We start from the raw sequence: 24,507 nt of genomic DNA, 5'->3' as shown, positions 1-24,507 counted from the left end.
AAATTCTAGCCTTTCAGAAAGGGGAAAACCAAATGTAACAATTGCATTCACATGATATGCGGGGTATGCTTACTGTTAACCACAATGGTGAACTAATTTATCAATCTCTGACATGATTTTTTTTAAAATCAGATCTACTTTTCTTTTCTTTTGTTTTGTTTTGTTGTGTGTGTGTGTGTGTTATTTTGTTACTTTATGGGATGGAGGTGAGAAGAAGCCAGAAATGTCCTACCAAAATCAAAGCCCATATATCTGGGATAGGAAAGGCTAAATGTTTTAAAACATACTTGTTCCAATTGAGCTATCATGAAATAAACAACATTTAGTCATTTAGAATGTTTAAGGACAATTAATGTTTATTTTCACTGAGTTGCTCCTGGAGTTAGGTCAACATTGGTGTCTCGAATGACATTAGGTCCTTTGCCATTTAAAAGAGGGTTCCATTGGTCAAAATCTTTACCAAGACCTAGATAAGATAAATTCAAATCAGATGGCACATATAAATATATGAAAATATTAAACTATTTTCTGAGAAATTATGAACGTTTCTAAGTCATAATATATTTAAATTAAGCTTGCTTTGATGTTCCAAAATTGACATGCTAAAAACTGAAAAGTCATAGTGATAAATATGGATGGATGACTTCATTAAACAGCATATTTTAAATCTCTTAATTTATAAAATCTGGAAATACCCCTTTTTAAACTGAGTTGCAAGGTCAATATACTTTCTGTTTACTTGAAAATTATATTCCATATTTTAATAAAACTTCCAGAGGAGTAGAACCTCATATACAATATAGAAAATATGTATTAAAAACATTAGGAGACTCAACTAAATGCCTGACACTAAAAAGTTAACCACTGGAATGTTCACATCTTCAGGGAAAAAAATTCCACAGGTAAGATTCTGCCATTGACAAGGTAATCTGTAATAAAGGGGTTACTTGGATGAAAGCCTCTGAATATATTTAGTACATAACCAGTTTGATACAAATCATTCAATTATCAGGGTCCCAAGTCAACTGGTGCTATTTGCTTTCTGATATGTCTCAATGGCTTAGATAGAATTTACACTGCTCTAATCTGTGAATAATAGATACAATGTAACCTAAACCTTGTTATATATTAAAAATGCTCATGCTAAACAAGGTAAATACAAGCAGTCCTTATATGACTGATCCTTTATTTAATCTTTAAAAGAAATACTATTTTTATTTTGTGTAGTATTTAAAAGACTCAGATGCTTGGGAGATGAATCTGAATGATACAGACTACTGATGACAAACCTATGACACACGTGTTTAAGGTGACACACCACAACATTTGGATGACACACCAGCATTCACTGATATTCAACAGCAACTATTCTCGAAAGCACCTCCCCAAATTATGTGATTTTCAAAGGTTGCATAGACTGTGGGAATTGGAGTATGCGCAACCTCCAAACTCTGAAAGTGGTTTGTTACAGGAATGCTCTTGCACAGCCTCTGGAGTCTCTGAAAATCACATGAGCACAGGTTGTGCTTTCACAGTGTTTTCAGAGGTCATAGAAGACCATTCTCTGAAGTCACTTAAATACCTTCTGTGAGCAAAGTTGCCTCCGGTAAGCTGCAGGGGTCTGGCAACAGAAAGAGAACAAAGAGAGCCTAAAGGAATACAGCAGGTCTTGGGGATCACTCACACACACGACTGGATTGCATTCTTTAAAATGAATAAATATGTAAAAAATTGTTTCTCTTTTTTTGGTGTGTGTGTATGAGACATATCCGCAGTCAAGTTAGGCAGGTTAGGATTTTTGTTTTACGTGCTGAGCCCAAAATATTTGCCAATGCTATTATAAACAGCCCAACTTCCCTTAAGCTCCCAGGGCAGAGATACAGATTAAGCTCCCTATATTCCTCTTTTTGAAGTATGGTATTTTCAGTTACACTGACCATCAGGAGGTAGTCAGATGTAACCAGTTGGAAGTCATGCTAAACCAAACTTGGAAGTAGGACAATTTAGCCTTTGCAGTTGTCTACTCTGAGAGCTTAAGGATAGGTGGACTGTATATACCATATTTGTCAGAGTATAAGACACACCGGAATATAAGATGCACCTTACTTTTTGGGGAGGAAAATAGGGAAAACAACTTGCTTACCAGATATTCATCTGGGTAGCATCCTTAGTCTGGTCAGTTTCAGCACATTATTTTATCTCCTGATTAGGACTTAAAAAAAACCTTATTTGGAGAGAGTAACAATAAAAGAGCTTGCAAGCCAGTAAGAGCTGGGGACATTGTTAGAACCTGGTTAGGGCTGGAAAGAAAAATTCTGAACAAATAGAGCAATGAAAAAAAACTGCAAAGACTTAGGATTCTGAAAATATTCATAGCAGAGAGTAACAATGAAAGAGCTTGCAAGCTGTAAGAGCTGGGAACATTGTTAGCATCTGGTTAGGGCTGGAAATAAACATTTGGAGCAATTTAGAGCAATGAAAAAACCCTGCAAAGACAGGACTTGGAAAACATTCTTCCCAGACAGTAACAATGAAAGAACCTGCAAGATAAGAGCTGGGAAGATCGTTAACACTTGGTTAGGGCTAGAAAGAAACTTACTTGGAGCAAGTTAAAGTAATGAAAAAAACTTGGCAAAGAGTTAGAGCTTAGAAAACATTCTTCGCAGACAGTAACAATGAAAGAACCTGCAAGATAAGAGCTGGGAAGATCGTTAGCACCTAGTTAGGGCTGGGGGAAAAAAGCTTCAAAAAAGCTGCATTCAGAGTATAAGGCGCACCTGAATTTTCAGCCTCTTTTAGGGAGGAAAAAGGTGCGTCTTATACTCTGAAAAATACGGTATACCATTCTGACAGTCTAAACCACTGAGTATCAGAATTTGCATAGCTTCTATATAATAATAATAATAATTATTATTATTATATTAGATTTGTATGCTGCTCCTCTGAAGACTCGGGGCGGCTCACAACAATAAAGATGGTGCACTGTATATAGTAGTCCTCTGAAGAGCAAAGATGTGCAAACTCAATTTCCAGGAGAGAGTTCCAACCCCATAGGAAAACAGCTGCTACCTGTATCTCAGGAGTTCCAATAAAGATGAAACTAATCTGATGCCTTCGGGTGGTCAATGTAATTGGATGATACAGTACATCGCACTTTTGGGATCCTTTGAATCAGTTTTTGATTCCTGATGATTGGGCAAGTCCCTACAGTTTTCTTGTCAACATTTCAGAAATGGTTTTCCATTGCCCAGGGCTTCCCAGGGCTGAGAAAAGGTGACTGACTCAAGGTCACCCAGCTGGCTTTGTGCTTAAAAAGTAGGACATTCAGCCTCCTGGTTTAATGTTAACCTTAGCCTTAACCACTACACTAAAATTCCATTCTTTCTGTCTGAGTGTCTCTTTCTCTCGTTGAATTTTAACGTGTTCTATTTTATATGCATGTACAGTATGCATTATATTTTCAGGTAGCTTTAGTGATCAAACATTAAAGTTGCATCAAATATTGTGATCCATCGGTGGAAAGATATTGTCTGTAACATATCACATTATCAACATGTAGGGATGAAGGGTTTTTTAAAAAGTTAAATATAAAAGCAATGCAACAACTTACCCAAATGCTGTTGTAAGAAGGCCAGTGAAGCTTTGTTGCTAATATCAATAGCTGTTTGTGGATCTATATCTCCTCTAAGTTTCAAAGTCTTCCCAAATTCGTTTCCAATAAGGAATGTAAAGTCAGGAAAACTCTTATGTACCGATCCTCTGAAAACAGAAAAAAGCCTAATAAGTAACCAAAAAAGTATACAGTGGGGAAAAAAGTATTTAGTCAGACACCAATTGTGCAAGTTCTCCCACTTATAAAGATGAGAGAGGCCTGTAATTGATGTCATTGGTAGACCTCAACCATGAGAGACAACATGAGAAAACACATCCAGAAAATCACATTGTCTGATTTTTAGCGAATTTATTTCTAAATTATGGTGGAAAATAAGTATTTGGTCACTACAAACAAGATTTCTGGCTCTCACAGACCTGTAACTTCTTATTTAAGAGGTCCTCCACTCATTACCTGTTTGAATTTGTTATCAGTATAAAATACACCTGTCCAGAACCTCAAACCATCTCCAAACTCCACTATGGTGAAGACCAAAGAGCTGTCGACAGATACCAGAAATAAAATTGTAGCCCAGCACCAGGCTGGGAAGACTGAATCTGCAATAGGCAAGCAGCTTGGTGTGAAGAAAGCAATAATTAGAAAATGGAAGCCATACAAGAGCACTGATAATCTCTTTTGATCTTGGACTACACGCAAGATCTCATCTCGTATGGTCAAAATGATCACAAGAATGGTGAGCAAAAATCCCAGATCCACACGGGGGAACCTAGTGAGTGACCTGCAGAGAGCTGGGGCCAACGTAACAAAGGCTACCATCAGTAACACACTACGCCTCCAGGGACTCAAGATTCTGCAGTGCCAGTCATGTCCCCCTGCTTAAGCCAGTACATGTCTGGGCCCGTCTGAAGTTTGCTAGAGAGCATTTGGATGATCAAGAAGAGTATTGGGAGAATGTCATATGGTCAGATTAAACCAAAGTAAAACTGTTTGGTAGAAACACAACTCGTTTGGAGGAGGAAGAATGCTGAGGTGCATCCAAAGATCACTATACTTACTGTGAAGCATGGCGGTGGCAATATCATGTTTTGGGGTGGTTTCTCTGCAAAGGGAGCAGGATGACTGATCCATGTACATGAAAGAATAAATGGGGCCATGTATTGTGAAATTTTGAGTGCAAACCACCTTCCATCAGCAAGGGCACCAAGATGAAATGTGGCTGGATTTTTCAGCATGACAATGATCCCAAATACACCGCCAGGGCAACAAAGGAGTGGCTTCGTAAGAAGCATTTTAAGGTCCTGGAGTGGCCTAGCCAGTCTCCAGATCTCAACCTTATTAAAAACTTTTGGAGGGAGTTGAAAGTCCGTGTTGCCCAGTGACAGCCCCAAAACGTCACTGCTCTTGAGATCTGCATGGAGGAATGGGCCAACATACCAGCAACAGTGTGTGACAACCTTGTAAGGACTTATAGAAAATGTTTGACCTCTGTCATTGCCAACAAAGGATATATAACGAAGTATTGAGATGAACTTTTGTTATTGACCAAATACTTATTTTCCACCATAATTTGGAAATAAATTCGTTAAAAATCAGACAATGTGATTTTCTGGATGTGTTTTCTCATGTTGTCTCTCATGGTTGAGGTCTACCTATGATGTCAATTACAGGCCTCTCTCATCTTTTTAAGTGGGAGAACTTGCATAATTGGTGTCTGACTAAATACTCCCCCCCCCACTGTACCTACAAGATGGAATCTTTACAAACGCTGCTGAAACACATGGAACCTAACTTTTCTTTTTGTTCTGAAGATTTTTGTTTTCTTCATTATATGTTATCTCCACCTGTTTGTCCCAAGGGGCTTGATGGTAACGTTCTGTGATTTTATTTATTTTTTCCAGTGATAATAAATTAGAATTGTTTATTGTCATTATACTAAAAATACACTCAAAAACCTTTTCTTTGGAGATCAAAGGAATGCAACTACAAGATGGGGTAAATTTCAGTTTCTGAGATTTATGTTATATTCATGTTTGATTATTTAAATGATATCACATAGATTATTTTAATCATGTATATAGCAAGGTTACAATAGTTAAGAGCTATCCTACACAATATCTGTATTGTGCTAAACTATCTGCTGATCACTATCAGTAATGGTGTAAATGAATTGACAGGGACAGAGAGAAAAATGTCCACTTTTAAAACAGTGCAGAAGGAAAATTTGATCTCATTCAGAAAGGATGCTTTGGATGTGATTTTATTCCCATGGAAGTACAAAAGGAAAATATTAATTGGTGGTTATTAGTCCTGGCCTCCTACTCGCATTACTGACTAAACAGCAAACATCCCAAAGGTCTGGGTGTTGTATCCTGAAATGGCTACCTTGTAACTCTGTAAATAGTTTGTTCCTCTTTCCAGCGCTGTCTGAGCCCAAGCAGGAAGTCGCTCCTGATTGGCTCAGACGCGGCCGGCTCTAGCTTTGGCGGGAACCGCAAAAGTATAAAAGAAGCGGTTTCTCCAGGCAGAGTCAGTCGGTACTCGCTGAATTGTCACTTTACCTTGCTGAGCTGTCACTTGTTCTCTGAGCTGAATAAAAGTACCGATTGCTCAAAACCCTGTCTCTGGGTCTACTTCACTGGCGACGAACGAACGGAAGAACTTCGCGTGCAACATGGACAAAATCCAGATCGGCCAGGCTCCGGAACTCTTCGATCCCGAGAAAATGACATGGGACGAGTACATGGCCACCTTCGAGATCTTCCTCGAGGCGGCGGGAATGCAGGACGCCGGAGCCGATCGCAGACGGGCTATTTTTCTCAACTACTGCGGCGCAGAGATCCGTAGACTTGCCCAAACTCTCACCGAACCAGAACAAGCAAGAACCACAGCGTGGGACGTACTTCAACAGAAACTAGCGAGCCATTTCAAACCAACCAGACCAGCCATGGTTTACCGGCATCAATTCCACATGATGGCTCAGAGAGAAACCGAGTCGATCAGCCAATTTACAACGCGGCTTCGAACGGTACTTGCTCAATGCAAGTTTAAAGACCCGGAAGCTCGCCTCACCGACGCCTTGGTTTTCGGCATGAAGAGCAACACAGTGAGAAATAAACTCCTCACCGAAGAAGAGCCGACTCTACAAACCGTAATTAAATTAGCGCAGACCGCGGAAGCAGCCGACGCAGCGGCAAGAGAATTAAAAGAGCACGGAAGGCGAGAAATCATTGCCAAAATCGACGCCGAATCTCCCAGCGCCGTGGGAACAGACGACCTCAGCCAGCCAACTAGCAACGGGGACAACTGCCTCCTCCTGCAAGACCAGCCGAGACACCCTAGAGCTACTCACCCAGCCCCCTGCGCGGGCTGCCGGGGAAATCACCAGCGCCATCGATGCCCCTTCCGAGACACTACTTGCCGCCGTTGCAACCGGAGAGGCCACATCGCCATCGCATGCAGGGCAACGGCACCAGAAGAAACTTTTGCCACACAACAATACCAGCGACCTCAAAACCAGCCCCCCCCAATCGCGAGAAAGGAGACCGTTCCGCAATTCGAGTCAAAGGAACTACTCAACCGCTAACCGCGACTACAATAGAGGTAACTCTCAATTTTCCGTGAATAACACGGCAACCAAAAAGGGGGCTAAAATTGTTATCTCATTGTTACTAAATAACCAGCCTTGCTCAATGGAGCTGGATACGGGCTCGAGATATACCATCATGCCCTGGGGAAAATTTAAACTATATATGCCTAATGTGTCTAAGGCTGACCTAACTCAAACCTCTTTGGTGATCAGAGACTTCCAAGGGGGGGTAATCTCGGTCCTGGGAACAGCAAATGTACCTATTGCATTTAAGAATGTTAAATGTACCCTTCCCATGCTTATTGTGACGGGGGCCAAACACTCCCTGCTGGGTCTAGCGTGGATGGAACCGTTGGGGATCGAAATTTCGGGTGTGTGTAATGTAAACTGTGATAATATGCCTAACTTTGTGAAAGAGTTCCCTGAAGTGTTCAGCCCCACCTTGGGATTGTATAAGGGACCCCCTATATCTTTCTCTATTGACCCCAAGGTCCCACCGGTTAGACTGAAACCTCGCAGAGTCCCCCTTCCGCTTCTCCCCAAGCTAGACATGCAGCTGGACAAACTCATTAGTCAAGGTATTTTGGTCCCTGTGGAACAGGGGCCATGGGAAACTCCCATAGTGACACCCCTGAAGCCAGATGGCTCTCTAAGAGTTTGCGCTGATTACAAATCAACCCTGAATAAGGCACTCCAACACCACCCCTACCCCATCCCGGTTGTGCAACAACTCTTACACTCCCCGGGGGAGGGGAAAAGGTTCGCAAAGATCGACCTGGCGCAGGCTTACCAGCAACTTCCGGTCGATGAACAAACAGCAAACGCTCAAACGATTGTAACGCACAGGGGGGCTTTCAAATGCACGAGGTTACAGTTTGGGGTAAGCATAGCCCCAGGAATATTCCAGAGCATCATGGAACGCCTATTGTCAGGGGTAAATGGGGCAATTCCATATTTTGATGACATCTTAATTGCAGGGGAAAACCAGGAACAAGTGAACAAAAGAATAAGGGAAGTACTTAAGAGGCTACAGGACAAAGGGTTACGAATCAAGCCTGATAAATGTGTCTGGGGAACTAACAGTATTGAATTCCTTGGGTATAAAATAGATAAAGAAGGTATCCACCCCACAACAGAGAAGCTGAGAGCAATTAGAGAAGCCCCAGAGCCACGAGATAAGAATGAGTTGCAGGCATTTTTGGGCCTCCTTAATTTTTATTCCGTTTTTTTAAAGCAGAAGGCAACAATAGCAGAGCCTCTCCATTGTTTACTCCAGAAGGAAGCCCGCTGGACATGGGGGAAAACTGAACGTGAAGCTTTTTCTCAAATAAAAAACTTATTAACCTCGAAAAGTGTAGTAGTCCAATATAGTGCTTCACTACCCATTAGGCTCACCTGCGACGCTTCGCCGTACGGCATAGGAGGAGTCTTAGCTCACGTTCTACCTAATAAGACAGAGGCCCCAATAGCATTTTTTTCAAGAACCATGACCAGCACAGAGAGGAATTATAGCCAGTTAGACAAGGAGGCTCTAGCATTAGTGGCAGGGGTGAAGAAGTTCCACAATTACATTTTTGGAAGAAGCTTTGAGCTAGTCACTGACCACAAACCCCTACTAGGCCTGCTAGCCCCCAACAAGCCCACTCCACCTTTTATGTCTCCAAGACTAATCAGATGGGCTATTTTCCTCTCAGGGTATCAGTATGAGCTCACCCACAAGGGGGGGAAGGAAATCAATCATGCAGACGGCCTCAGCAGATGCCCCATAGCAGACTTAGTGGAAGACCCTGTTCCTTCCACAGATGTGCTAATGATAGAACTCGAGGAAAACCCACTAACCACAGCAAAAGAGGTAGCTGCACACACGCAGCAAGATCAAATCCTTAAACAAGTGGTGAACTGTGTTCTAAAGGGATGGCAAAATGATATTGTTATACCTGAATTGTGTGATTTTAAAAACAAAAGGCTTGAATTATCGTATGTAAAAGGTTGTTTGCTGTGGGGGGATAGAGTGATCATCCCCAAACGCCTAAGGGAAAAGGTACTCAAAATGTTACACGTGGGCCATCCTGGGATTGTCAGGATGAAGAGCCTAGCAAGGGGGCATTTATGGTGGCCAGGGCTAGATGCTGATATTGAAAGTTGGGTTTCAAAGTGTGACCCGTGCCAAGAGTCAAGGCCCAGTCCCCCCAAAACAACTCCGGCTGAGTGGGAACAGCCTGCTGGTCCTTGGTCTAGGATCCACATTGATTTTGCTGGCCCAGTGGGGTCTCAGTATTTTTTAATAGTGGTTGATGCCTTCTCCAAATGGTTGGAAATAATAGCAATGAACAACATAACCACAAGTGCCACTATCAAGGTATTGAGCAGACTGTTTGCATCCCATGGTTGCCCTGATCTCTTAGTGTCTGACAATGGGCCACAGCTAACAGCCAGGCAATTCGAATTATTCCTAGATGGCCTAGGGGTCAGGCATGCCCTCATCTCGCCTTACTCGCCCTGGGCTAACGGGTTGGCAGAACGTTACGTACGGGTGGCAAAGGAAGCATTGCACAGGTCAGGCCCTGGGGATGTGCAACAAAACTTGGACCAATTCTTACTAACCCAGCACATTACCCCTAACTCGCACACACATGTAAGCCCTGCAGAGTTATTGATGGGAAGGAAGTTGAGGTCACCATTGGACAGGTTAAATCCAAGGTTCTGTGTTAATAATAACCAAATGTGTATGAAACCAGAAAGAGAAATGTATTTGGGACAAAATGTATATGTAAAATGTTTTGATGGAAATGTAAACTGGATGAAGGGAATTATTGTTAAGCAAAACGCACCCAAGACTTATGTTGTTAAACTAGAGGATGGTCGTTTGTGGAAACGACACATAGACCACATTCGGAAACGAGCTGAAAATCAATTGCCACAACCCGCTGACATGGACTCTCCCCCTTCAACAGACTTTAGCACATTGCCCGAACTAAGAAACACGCAAAGAGACTTATCGGGCCAGGGGGAACCATCCAGCGACGCCGAGCCATCCTCGTCCTCCGAAGCCTTCGTTGGGCCTGCCAGGCCAAGTCCGCCGCACCGGGAGAACAGCGGCGAGCCATCCTCCACAGTCAGTGGCGAAGGAGAAATTGAACTGCGCAGGTCAGCGCGAGAGCCTCGGAGGCCTCACCGATTGGACGACTTCGTCACATGGCTTTCTTGATGGATGAGTCCAACTATGAGGGGAGGGGTGTTGTATCCTGAAATGGCTACCTTGTAACTCTGTAAATAGTTTGTTCCTCTTTCCAGCGCTGTCTGAGCCCAAGCAGGAAGTCGCTCCTGATTGGCTCAGACGCGGCCGGCTCTAGCTTTGGCGGGAACCGCAAAAGTATAAAAGAAGCGGTTTCTCCAGGCAGAGTCAGTCGGTACTCGCTGAATTGTCACTTTACCTTGCTGAGCTGTCACTTGTTCTCTGAGCTGAATAAAAGTACCGATTGCTCAAAACCCTGTCTCTGGGTCTACTTCACTGGGGTTTAGTTATAATATTGCCCATTTTTAGAAAAGGGATTAAAGAGATCTCTGCCATAGTAATTTGCCATTAATCTGGTTTGAATAAGGAGAAATTGCAGAAATGTAAATAGGTTTTAGAAGAACATGCTTTATGGGTGATCAAGCATTAGAGGTACAGCATGTTGCTGAAATGTCTTTATGTAGACTTACTAAGTTTGCATTTGACTGAGCCCCAAAGAGTAATCTTCCAAGAAAGCCATCAGCAATCTTTAACCTATTGTGTATTGTATATTGACTGCTGATATTGATTTGGAATAGAACACAGAATGTTAGAACATGGGCACAGGCTTTAGTTATGACATAGTGCGTTGCAGACTCTAGTTATATAGGTTTTTATTTATTTATTAAATTTAAATATTTATTAAATATTAAATTTATATACTGCCCATCTCTCACAATTGAGTGACTCTGGTTCTTAGGCAAGAGGGCTGTCAGCCCTCCAAAATAGGCAAAGAACCGGAACCAGCAAGGATTCCAGGAAGTCGCCTTTTTATTTTTTTAAATTTGTATGCCACCCATCTCTCTCCTACAAGGTGACTCTCACACTTCGTTAAAGAGTAGGAAACCAGAATCTTGAAAATCTGCCCCAGTTGCTTTGTTTTACATATCCCTTTTCTCAAAAAGGAAAAAAAATATGAAAGTTGTCCCTTAATGGTTCAATAATTCCTTTCCCCTTTCCAAGACCAGCTCTACATACTTTTCCAACCAGCCTAAATCACCCAAATATGAAAAGTGTGTAATTAATGGTTCAGTTAGATGTGACCAAAGAAAAGATATGTTGCCTTGTATTTAACAGAGGATCCAGAAGAGATTAGCCTATACAAAATACGGAATAATAAGAGTTTCAAGAGTTCTTGGAGTTCTTCTAGCCAACCCCCCTGCTCAAGCAGAAGACAGGTATTATAGGAATAAGAGACCCTATATCAGTGATGGTGACCCCTTTTTTTGCTTGGGTGAGAAAAGGGCATATACGTTCATGCCTACATCCATAGTTCAATGCCCTCTCTTCATGCAATGCACGCACAACCCCCACCCATCCACGCATGCATGCAGGCCTCACTGAAGGTTCTGGACTTCTGGTAGCCCGGTGGGCCATTCCCCCCCCCCCAGGCTTCAGGAAAGCTTCTGGAGCCTGTGGATGGTGAAAAAAGGGCCCAACGAGCCTACCAGAAGTTCGGAAACAAACTTCCAGTAAGCTTGTTAGGCCAATTTTTTCCCTCCTCAGGGAAGTCTTCTGAAACCTAGGGAATGTGAAAAAGTGCACAAACTTCTGGTAGGCCCCTTGTGCCATTTTTTGCCCTCCCCAGGCTTCAGGAGGTTTTTCTGAAGCCTGGAGAGGGCAAAAATCAGCCCAACAGGCCTAATAGAAATTCAGCAACAAACTCCCAGAAGACCCGTTGTGCTGCTTTTCATCCTCCTCAGGCTTCAGGAGGCTTTCCTGAAGCCTGGGGAGGGCAAAAAGAGCCTCTCCCCACCCTTCGGAAGGCCAAAAATCAGCTGGCATAGGGCAACACCTCTCGTGTCCTCAAATATGGCTCGATGTGCTACCTGTGGCATGTGAGTCATAGGTTTGCCATCATAGCCCTATACAATTATATCACCATATTCCTGATCAATAAGAATACAGAAAAAATATTTAGACCTTGGAAGAGAAATACTATAACAATATTTTCAGGATGGACATTGGGCAATCAAGGAAAATTTATCTCAGGAAAAGAATCCCAGATAGTCTGAGGAAGACCAATGAATTACCTTCACTGTATAATCTTGGATGATGGATTATATAATCCAGGCTTTTGAAGGGATAACTAAAATTCATAGGAACTAATAATGTTATGGGATTATCAAATCTTGCTTTTGTTAATATCATCTCTGGGATTTTGTCATATTTTAGCCATGAGATTTTTACCATTTAAGATTTAAAAATAATAATTTGGCACTCACTTAATAGTTATCATTTTTCTTTCTCTGCCTTTGTAGTTAAGTTTCTTCATCTCTAGGATATTTGAAGCCCACTGGTATTTTTCTGAATTAATAAACAGCAATGGTTGGTGCACGTTAGGATATACTTTTTCAGATAGGGGAAACATCCACGCATCAAGAGCAACACCGCATCTGTTCAGAAAAAAAAGTTCAATAACATGACTGTACCAGTTTGCACATCCTAAAATGTACGTAGATCACACATCTGCACCCATAAAGACATTTTGGGTTAATTTTATTAAGTTCTATTAGGAGAAACAGTGTAAAACATGTTCAATGTTGAGTGGCGGTGGGCTCTTCTACAATAAGTTATTTAATAAAGATTGAAAGGTAAAAGGAATTGTCATGGCATACTTTAAGGCTATCCTGAGTTACAGATCTTTCCATGAACACTGGGCTGTAGTGGATTTCAAGATGAATCCAGGGAAAGGGTACTATATAAGGTTGGCGTCATTTAATGGAAATGCTTGTAACTGGCTGATATAATGTTGTGTAATCATTTTCTTTACTGTGATTTTCTGTTTATTTGAGGCAAGCTATCTTGAATTTATAGAATAAGTAGCATATACGGTACATCTATTTACCAATCAATCAATCCTGCATCTGCAGCTCTACTACTATGAATTTATTATAGTGATTGATTGATTGGATTTCTATGCCGCCCCTCTCCGAGGACTCAGGGCAGCTAATATTCACACATAGGTAGAATATTCCACTCTTCAGTACAAATAGTTGTAAAAACAATTTATATCCATTACAATGGAGGATTTCCTACTTTTAATTCAGATTAAAGAGGGCTATCTCTATTTAGTGTCAGATTATAGATAGAATATTATTTCCTACCAATAGTCAATCCAAGAGTAAGTCAAACCAACAAATTATAATTAGAAAAGGGAATCTCTAAGCAAATAAAAAGGACCACACACAATTAGAGGATGGCCTATAATTTGGAACAAAGTCTTAAAAGAAATGTAATAAAAGCAATTCATTGACTCTTATTTGGCTAGCAAAGCCACAGTATCACAAAAAACGTTCACAATTGAGGAATGGGGACAGCTATACTTATTGAATAGTATTATTTATTCTCTCTGAGTCTTCGGAGAGGGGCGGCATACAAATAATAATAATAATAATAATTAATAAACATACTCAAAAACATACTGAAAAAAGATCGCACAGACTGACTACAAGCATAGGCATGATGCTGTGGCATAGATGATCCACTGGAACTTGTGCCAGAACTACATCTACCAGTGGCAAAGTGCTGGTGGGATCATAAGCTCGAAAAAGTGGTCGAAAATGAGCAAGCAAAATTACTGTGGGACTTCCGACTTCAGACTGACCGATTTTTGAAGCATAATACACCAGACATCCTGATAGTGGCGAAAAATAAAGTATGGCTCATTGACATTGCAATCCCAGGAGACAGCAGAATTGAGGAGAAGCAGCTAGAGGAATTGGCGAAATATGAAGATCTAAAAATCGAGCTGCAACGACTGGTATAAGCCAGTGAAATAGTCCCAGTGATCATTGACACGCTGGGTGCAGTGCCAAAGGATCTCAGTGGACATTTGAAAACCATCAGAATTGACAAAATCTGCATCGGTCAATTGCAGAAGGCCGCTTTACTGGGATCAGCATACATAATTTGCCACTACACGCAGTCCTAGGTGCTTGGAAAGCACCCGACTGCTGATGAAATACAAAATCCAGCATAGTGATCTCATTTGCTGTGCTGTATTGTTAATAATAAAAATAACAACAATAATAATTTAACAATACTCATACACTTCACTTTAAAAATTGGCAGAAATCATTGTGCACTATTCACCTATTCCATGAATTTATGTAAGAATTATGGAGGGAAGGAGGAACAGAGAGAAAGAATAACCACCATCAAGGTGGGCAGACTCAGTTACAATGGTGATTACTATACCACTGAAGATCCAGATTAGGGACAGGTCATAATGGAGAAAATAAATCTATGCCGTTGATGAAAACTGACAATGACTTGATGGCATATAATCAAGCAAGCAAGCAATTGACAGAAGTTATCTTCTCTTGATATTATGCATAAACCCTGACTTCCTTACAGCCATAACTGGAACTGGAATTCCCATTGCTGAGCAATATGATCATGAAGAATAACGTTATGTGACTGGATCACTTAGCAGTGGCAACCCCAACAGTCCCGTTGCCATTATAACTCCAGATGCTAAGTGGAGGGAGTCCAAGATGAGGGTAGTGGAGGTCCTGGAAGCCTGGCGCAGGTAGGTTGAGGGGGGGGAGCTGCTGCAGTGTGAAGATGCCTGTAGATGAGCAAGGGGCATTTACGCACCCCAACAATGGTAAATGCAGATAAGCTGCCAAGTGTCCAACTCTTGATCATGTGACTACTGGGGGAGGGGGTCTGAAATGGCCATACCTTTGGGGATGGATTGCTTAAGTGCTGTTGTTCAGGGCTGCCATAACTTCAACAAGTTATGGCAAATAGCCATCTCTCAAGGACTATCTGTAAAACAAATATTACTGCAAAGAAAAACAGCAACTAGGTCACCCTGATGTGTTGTGTTTTTTTTACCAGTTCTTACTTGAATCGTGTATCTTTGCTAAGTGTTTCTATGACTGTGGCAGCACCAAAAGAATGCCCCATTGCTGCTATCTTCTGTAAGTCAATAGAATCCTGGGGGAGAAAAATGAAATTGAATGATATTACCTTTTGTTTTCAATCTGGTGATGATTCTATTTTAATTCATTCTATATATACTGAGGATCCCGATTCCTCTAAATCAAGAATTAACTTAATGCCCTTCGATGTTAGCCATCAGTCACTACATCTTTTGCCAAAATTAAACTGCTGAAGATGATTGGCATGAAGTTCGGATGTCTATCCCAGTTTCTTAACCATGTTCAGAAAATTCTTTAACATTAAGCTTACTATGTGACACTATTTCTGGATAACATACAGAGGAATGAAAAGATCACAAACCTTTGTTTTAAATAGTGATTGGAACTGAGTGAAAATGGTGAATACTGTCTTCCGAACAGCCTTATTAAAAAGCTTCATATAATAGAGTAAAACATATATACCCTGTTTTCCCCAAAATAAGACATCCCCTGATGAGAAGTTCAATCAGGCTTTTGAATGCATGGCAAATAAGACTAAGCACTTATTTAAGGGTTCAAAAGAAATATAAGACAGGGACTTATTTTCAGGAAAACATGATAGATTAATACCAAGAATATAGTAGATCCGCTGCAAAGAATTAGATGAATAGCAGTAAGATCCTGGACTTAGATCTATGTTCAGGACTATCTATGTTCAAGTAACTCTCAGGACTGTAGTTGAACATATAATTAACTGGGTGCCTCAAGAGACTCTCGGATAAATGAATCAATATGTTTTAACATGTAAGAAAGCAGATGGCATAGGAAGATGGGTGCCATGTGAGAAACCAAGTGAGTAACATATATGTTAGTGAAAGTAGAATAAAAAAAGGCTAGTCAATGAAGTGTTGAAGCAAATGCTTTTCATCTTAAGTCTCTTAAGGAAACTCTTGAATGATACACTTTGCTTAGAAAGGTAAGTGCAAAATTGGACTTTTTTTAAAGAAGCAATCATAGATTTATATTGGTTTACCACAAATTAACAAGTCTAAGTATTACAGTATTCAGTTTCCTCAAAAGAAATACATGTTATAAGGGCAATTATTATATTAAAAGTCATCAATTTGATTTTCTGGTACCATTTGAACCTTTAGAGAAACACAAAATCAGATTCATCCAATATCACAGTGGTATAAAAACAAAGGTTTAAATGTTCTACAATAGCACTTCAGCAAACAAAGTGCCAGTCAAAAATATACAGTATAATACAACATACCAAATTATGACTTTCCAATTAGCAAAGGGAATGTTCTACCTCATTTACCTTTAAAAGACTCCAGTTGAAATTTAAAGGCAAAATGTTCTTGGCGGGTTTTCCAGAATTAATTTCAAGCAAAAGGTCAAGAGCTCTAATGCATTCAGCTGCCCTTTTCTTTACCTACATGAAGAAGAGACAAAAGCCACTTTTAGTATATGATTTAGCAATCTGAAAAAAAATCTATGGCTTCTATCTATATAAAATGTGTGATTGAGATTTTTATAAGCTAGGGGTTTATCTTTAAAGGGGGTAATAATTAGGTCTCATTTTGGAAAGAAAAATTCCTTGGTCACCCTATGCTGTATGCTGAGAGAATGTGGTAAATGTGACCATGTTCCTTCCCTTAGATCTTTCAATGCTTTTTTAATATCATCAGCCTCCGAGGAGCATAAGATTTTTGGTTACATGGCTCTGCTCCTATACTGATGGTCAATTGCAGAAGCAGATGTTCGGGGATATTTACATCATAATCCTTTACTCTTGCGCCACACCATTCCTCAAAATTCATGCCATCGTAACTATCGAGTTCTGAGTCATCATCCACTGGATTTTAAAAGAGATAAATTGGATGGCACAACCATATTTACTTCAGCTATGGAGTGTATGACTTAAAAATGATTTTAAATATAGGGGTTCCTAAGACTGAATCAATTATGCTTCTGTAGTACACTAGGATTTAGAAAATTTGCACAAATACCTGTTTCCGCCTCATCAAATATTCATTTTCATTTGGTTTTAGTTTTCTATAGTACATCCACATCTTGTATAATGCTGGGTGTTTTCTTTTGCCTCCTACAGGGGGGATTTCTTTATAGTAATATGTAGCTGCAGAGGACTGGTCTCTAATGGGAAAAAAACACTCTGCTTTGAGACAGCAACATTTCCCCCCTCAAAGCTCATAAAATGACTTAAAGATGTTTAAAATAAATGTTGTATTAATAAATATATTAGAACCCATTCCTAATTTAGCACCAGAATATAACATTAAAGAAAACTTGGCATGTAAAAGGTGAAGATTACTAAGGTTAATAAGTACAGATGGCAAAAGAATGTGTTTACATCTGAAATAACCCTTTCTTTTTACAGCCCTGTAATTTCTTAATTTGGAATAGAGTTGAGGCAACTAGATGGAGCTAACTGTTTACTGGCTGGGTTCTGAATTCACAGCAGTTTTTTTTTCTTTGCACTCTGGAGAGAAACATCTGCCGCTACCTAGGATTCAACTCTTAACCTTCAGAGTGGGCCATCACCCCAGTCAAATTTATATCTAAAACATTACCCTTTTAATTGACAGACTGACTTAGTAATTGATAAAAGGAGTTGAGAATTTCTGAATGTGTGAAAGACTGTTTTAATAGTGTTAAGAGTGAATTTGGGGAAGAAATTTGTAATCAATTCTTTATTTTAGGATTATGATTTGATCCCGTAAATAAATGCAATAACCCTAATTTTGAAGAGCATTCAATTGTTTGCCTAGTGATGATTTTTACAGTATCTCCACAGGAAAAGCAAACTGTGATCATAAATTTTATAATATGCCCATCATGCCTAAACATTATTAAAGCCTGTCTGTCTGTTAAGGCAGCTAGAAAGTAAAATAACTTGAGTTCTAGTTCTACCATCCATCTGGATGACCAGGTGACTCAGTCTCTCTCAGTCCAAATTACTTCAGAAAGTTGTTGTTGAGAAAATAGAGGAAGTATTAGGTATGCTTGCTGCCTTGAGTTATTTATAAAAAACAATAAAGGCAAAATATAAACAAATAAGTAAAAATTAGTCAAGTGACTCAGCATCATCCCATAGGCAACTGAATCACTACAGTTATTATTCCATAGTGGATTCTTTGGTAGTCTCAGTTTGCAAAGTACTTAATTAAATTCTATGTACTTATTTCTACCTCAATCAATTAAAAATTGAAATATAAGCATACCTATGCTCCACAGAAGCAACAACAAACCCCTGAGATGCCATTTCAATGCAAATCGCAGAATATATCGTCCTGGTGAAATAAATACAATTTTGCAAATTAAGCCAGTCTTTTAAATCATTTGCATGCTACATCTCCTTTCTTACTACTGTATTGACATGAGGCTTTATACATAAACAATCTTAATTCCTAGATTTTAAAAAAGATACGTCATCCACATATTTATATGGCAAAATGTATAAAGATGAAAAAATGAGAGAGAATGGATCGGGGAAATATATACACCTTATGTTGAAGAGAATTCTGCTAGTCTTCCAGTTCCCCTTTTGCAGTGTGGGAAATATTTGTTAGTCTTGACTGTAGTCACCAAGGTAGCTTTAAGGCTGTTTTCCCCTCCCCAGAATCTATTCACATTCATAAACAATTAGGGGCATGGGATATGTACTGCTGCAAAACATTATCTGGGTCAGCAGGTAACTAGAAATGTGCAGGGCAAATAAAATGAACAAAGACAATAAAGTGGAGAGTGTGTTGGATAATAAATATCGGGGAGGAGTTGGATGATGAAAAACAAATGCCCAGAGCCATCTTGTAGGGCAGATGGGTGACATAAAAGTTTAATAAATAAAATATATTGGTATCTATAAAGCTGTTATGAAGGGAATGCAACATGAAAATTGTACAGATAGGCAGGCCTGGGAGAATTCCATTTCAACAATCAAAAAAACAAAGGCTAAAGCTTATGAAGTGCCCCAATTACAGGTGCATGAATAAACGTGGGAAAGCTCACACATGGCCATAAACTAGACACTCTAGTTCCATCTAGGTTCCTCCAGGTATGTCTGACCACAGCTAATTTAGTCAGCTCAGCATGGTATGGAGTTATGTTAGTTTTGGTTATAACTATCTTCATCTTAATTATCATCTTCAAAACTACCAATATTAATATTGCAGGTTTGAAATGGTTAAATAATATATAAGAAAAAGACTCATCATGGCACATATTTCAGGAAATATTTTTATTTATTTATTTAATATGAGAGTCATATGCTGCCAGTTTTGCCAGGTTTCTAACTGATGACATTTATAGGGTGAAGCTGTGCCAGAAAAAAATGATGTTATCCTATTGTGAGCATGGTTTACATGGGAAACCAGACTTGCTTTTTCAGAGATATCAGATATGTAAAAAAGGCATTATTACCTAAATCCTCCAAGTCCATGGGAAAAAATAATTAGGGGATATTTTTCTCCAGTCTTGAATTTAGCATTCCATTTTGCAGGAGCTGTAACTGAGTCTAAACAGAAGAAAGCAATCTTGTTTTTGATTTTTTTTAATGATTTCACTAGACTGAATTTGAACTCATTTTTAAAAATGCACTGCATTCTTAAGATAGCTTTTAAAGAATAACTCAAGATACACTTAATGCAAAATGTTAAAATACTTAATCCTGAATGACACTATCCCAGTATAAATATATTTTAGAAAGTTATTTTCTTAAAAATAATAATACAAATTGTTCTCATGCTGTGTATTGACTAATCATATGATGACCATTTCAGCATTCAATCCTCAACTTTTAGCCACTATTATCCAAAATATCTGTTGCAAAGGAGACTGTAGTTAAGTGAATTTTGCCCCAGTTTACAAGCTTTCTTACAATTGTTAAGTGAATCCCTGTAATTGTTAAATTAGTAGTAGTAGTAGTAGTAATAATAATAATAATAATTATTATTATTATTATTATTATTATTATTATCATTATCATTATTATTTATTAGATTTGTATGCCACCTCTCCGTAGACTCAGACCGGCTCACAACAGAATAATAACAGTGTAACAAATCTAATATTAAAAACATCTAAAACCCATCATTAAAACCATACAACACAATCATACCATGCGTAAACTATATAAGCCTGGGGTATCTCAATTCCCCCATGCCATAGGTGGGTCTTTAACAACTTACGAAAGGCAAGGAGGGTGGGGGTGGTTCTAATCTCTGGGGGGAGTTGATTCCAGAGGGCCAGGGCTGCCACAGAGAAGGCTCTTCCAAGGGCCTGCCAGATGACATTGTTTAGTTGACAGGACTGGAGAAGGCCAACTCTGTGGGACCTTATCGGTCGCTGGGATTCGTGCGGCAGAAGACGGTTCCAAAGGTATTCTGATCTTATGCCATGTAGGGCTTTATATGTCATTACCAACACTTTGAATTGTGACCGGAAACTAATCGGCAACCAATGCAGGCTGCGAAGTGTTGAAGAGACGTGGGCAAATCTGGGTAGCCCCACGATAGCTCTCGTGGCCGCATTCTGCACAATCTGGAGTTTTCAAACACTCTTCAAAGGTAGCCCCATGTAGAGAATGTTGCAGTAGTCGAACCTCGAGGTGATGAGGGTATGAGAGACTGTGAGTAGTGACTCGCTGTCCAAATAGGGTCGCAACTGGTGCACCAGTAACATGGCAATTAAGTGAAACTGGCTTTGAATTTGCTGACAGAAGGTCGCAAAAGGTGATCACTTGACCCTGGTAAACTGCAACTGTCATAAACATGAGTCATTGGACAAGTGTCTTATTTCTGATTACGTGACCATGGAGATGTTGTAATGGTCATAAGTGTGAAAAATGACCCTATCACTTTTTCAGTACCATTGTACCAGTCTCTAAATGAACTGTGGTAAATCTAAGACTATCTAATAAGTAACAAGAAGCTAAAGTCTCAATGTATAAGAAACTATTTCTAATAGCATTAATCAGAATATTGCTAATATCTACATAATAACTTTTTCTAACAATCAAATTTAAAAAATACATACACGTGAGAGTGGGAGACTAAAAACATTTCTGCACAAGAATATGCTCATAATGGACTGGTGCTATAATTCATAACCCCTCTGAAACTTACCAAAATAATTTGCTAGAATGATCTCCTCTACTATCCAATACATGCTAACAAAACTAGAGAGTCCAGAATAATATTCTTTATTGGGAATCCATTTTGTAGCTTCAGAATTCGTATCATTTTGGGAAGGATAATACAGACGCAAAAATGTCCCCTAGTGTAAAATAATAAAAAGAATTATTGAAAGCTGTTTTTATTTTTTTAAGCGTGAATTAATAAGAAATGCTGTACCTTTAATTCAACTTATTTTAAACATTGACAAGTGAAAAAAAATTGCTTAGAAGTAGTGTTTCAAATTAAAATAGTTTTTTTTTTTAAAGCATTCATGTCGGCTATAATCAACATAGAATTTGGATGCTATCATTATCTGCATCTGCTGATTTATGGCATCAGCAGAGTCAAATGGTAAAACTTTGCATTTCATTGCAGTCTGGAATTCTATATCCGCTCTATTCACAGAAAATGTATTTATCACAAACAACTTGAAATCCCTTTTTATATCCCATTATTTTTATTTCCCATTATTATGGTATCCCCATTATAAAATGTATCTCTTTTTATATCCCATTATTATAATCACCTTATCATTGGCTAGGATAGATTTTTGTATTTATTTTGTAATGAGTGAAAAAAGCAAATGAACGGCTTCTTCTTTATTTCTATGGTAGCAAAATGAATGAGAGATGTGAGTGAACCCAAAACATGGATTTGTTATGGAGGTTTTCCATAAAAGCTTATAAAAAGAAAAGAGAATAACAACAATAAGCCATCTAGAGGCGCCTCAGCAAGATGGGTGACGTAGAAATTTAATAAGTATTTGTGCAGCAAGTTAGACGTCTGAATGGGACAATAGTGAGCTTGTATCAGGAATGGTTCAAAATACATAATACATAACATAGTTCCCTCTAAGCTGAGCAGTGAGCAATGGCTCACTTAAAAATCATCATCAACTCAGAGTTTTTCAAACCTGCCCAGAAGCCGAGAGGGAAAGAGTGAGAGGGAAAGAGTGCCGCCCAGTCCCAAAGGGACTGCCGCTCAGACACTATACTTTTCCGCCCACCCCCCCAAAAAATTAGAGGGAACACTGATACATAACTGACGGGAGGAATTATGAAACTGATGAGCACAAGTACCTTGGTGTCATCTGCTTTGTTTGGAAATGACATTCTACCAGTTTCCTGACTAGTAACTAATAAAACTTCTACCCTGAAAACAATAATGTTACATAGATAATAGGCTAAAGTATTTTATATTTTGGATTAGTTTTATCTTCATGCAAGCTATTTGGCAGTCTTATTAATGCAAAATTGGGTTTATTAATAATGGCAGTTATAACTACCTGAGTACCATTACCAGTCATGAGGTCTGTACATCCCACAGAATAAGGGCCTTTCCCTTCAGGAATTCCCATGCCTGTTTGCTTTAATGTTTGCAGACAAACCTGAAAAACAAGGAAATGGATAAAAGCATAGGGATTATACTAAGTTAAAAAATGCAATGACAAAGTTAAATATTACGATGGGTTTGTCCAGATAAAAAACATACTAAAAATTCAACAGAGGAAAATGAGACAAAGTTAAATTTAGATTAATTATTAATTATGCCAACTACTGTATATGTTTCTTATCTCTTCCTTAGTATATATTATTACTGATGCCAAAAATATTTGTAAGGAACTGTTATAATATGCATACATTTATTACTTCCTTCCCTTCCTTTCTTACTGTAGAGATTAGCTGGGGAAAGATGATGGTAGCAATATTTAATAGCATTCATTTATGAATTATCTGCTACTGAAAGAAAGAACTCAGAAAGGGATTGTCCTACACAAGTAACATTTTAGATTATGTTTCTCATTAATGTTTTTTGTAAAATAAACACAGACATGTACATTATTTATACAGGGGCTAGTAGAAATCTGAGATGTAGAATTAAATGCAGGGAACACAATTCTATTACAGATTAATTCACAAAGTCCATATTCTAATAAGGACTATAAAGAATGTCACTGAATAAACATTTACAGTACAATAATATGAACAAATACAGTTTATTCACAATTGATTAGTGCTATTTTCCCAAACTATAATTCACAGTCATTTATTTTTTTGAAACTTTGAATAGCTTTGGTATGAGTATACAGATATTTTTTAAAATTCAAGAGGAACTTGAAATGTGGAATGAAAAGAACATAAATTCCAGAGTATGTTTCTGTATAGTTGGAACAGAGTAAAGCCCGCTGATTTAAACAGAAAACTAACCATATAATCTGTAGTGGATGATGAGGTTGTTTTACAATTATGTGGCCCATCTTCAAGACAAAGAAAAATACCAATGCAAGCAATAGCACCAGGCTAGTAGATTTTGCTGAAGGACAGGAACTTTTATATCATGAACTCATTTTACAAGGAAAAGGCTAGCAGAAATTGGACATGGAATAGTCCATCTGGGTTTACAAGCGACATTGACTACATCATGTCAAGTGTTATATTTTGCAATTATATTGTTATCAATTTCTTTAATGTTGAAAGTGACTTAAGAATGGTACAAGCTAAAGTAAAGACTATCAAAAAAAACATATGAAAAAAGATAAAAATGTCACAAAAAATGAAAACTAAGAGTGATAAGATGCTAGAGAAGAGCAGTAATTTTGAGATTAACATATCAAACCACTTTGCTCTATTGCAAGTTTTGGAAGAGATGAATATTATGGATCAAAATGAACAAATAATCAAAAATGTCCTTGGTCTACTATATCTATAGCACTGCAGGGAAAACACTTTGTATAATCAAACATCTTAATGAAACTATTGATTTAATTAAAAAATAAATAATGAAGAATACTATAAAGCTTGTCTACATTGAACTTTGTAAGGCCATTAGAAAACATATCCAAGAAGAAACATGTCTGTTTAACATGAAGCCTGTGAAAAAGGCAATTGAAGAAAAGGAATGTTGACTTACCTGAATGTTCTTCTCTGTACACTGCGTAGAGTCCAGGTATGGGATATTAACCT

The 24,507-nt window shown here is 38.8% G+C and overlaps 1 protein-coding gene across 2 annotated transcripts; it reads right to left on the bottom strand.

Annotated features, from left to right (window-relative positions):
• Positions 1-329: 329 nt before the first annotated feature.
• PLA2G7 (phospholipase A2 group VII) lies at positions 330-24,507 on the bottom strand. 2 transcript variants are annotated; one of them, XM_070732418.1, is made up of 11 exons: positions 24,455-24,507; positions 22,830-22,931; positions 21,494-21,644; positions 19,791-19,884; positions 18,593-18,661; positions 17,360-17,504; positions 16,669-16,782; positions 15,329-15,420; positions 12,699-12,869; positions 3,611-3,759; positions 330-466 (listed from the first exon to the last, which is right to left on the bottom strand). In XM_070732418.1, the coding sequence occupies exons 2-11, from the start codon at positions 22,899-22,901 to the stop codon at positions 363-365; spliced, it is 1,161 nt and encodes a 386-aa protein (XP_070588519.1). In that variant the 5' UTR covers positions 22,902-22,931; positions 24,455-24,507; the 3' UTR covers positions 330-362. The 2 variants fall into 2 exon arrangements, with proteins under 2 accessions (XP_070588519.1, XP_070588520.1); XM_070732419.1 differs by lacking the exon at positions 24,455-24,507 and having other exon boundaries at positions 22,844-22,923.

The sequence above is a fragment of the Erythrolamprus reginae genome, chromosome 1, assembly GCF_031021105.1.
Source record: "Erythrolamprus reginae isolate rEryReg1 chromosome 1, rEryReg1.hap1, whole genome shotgun sequence".
Lineage (NCBI taxonomy): Eukaryota > Metazoa > Chordata > Lepidosauria > Squamata > Dipsadidae > Erythrolamprus > Erythrolamprus reginae.
The sequence above is the reverse complement of the archived record's forward strand: the minus strand, read 5'-3'. Positions and strand labels throughout refer to the sequence as shown.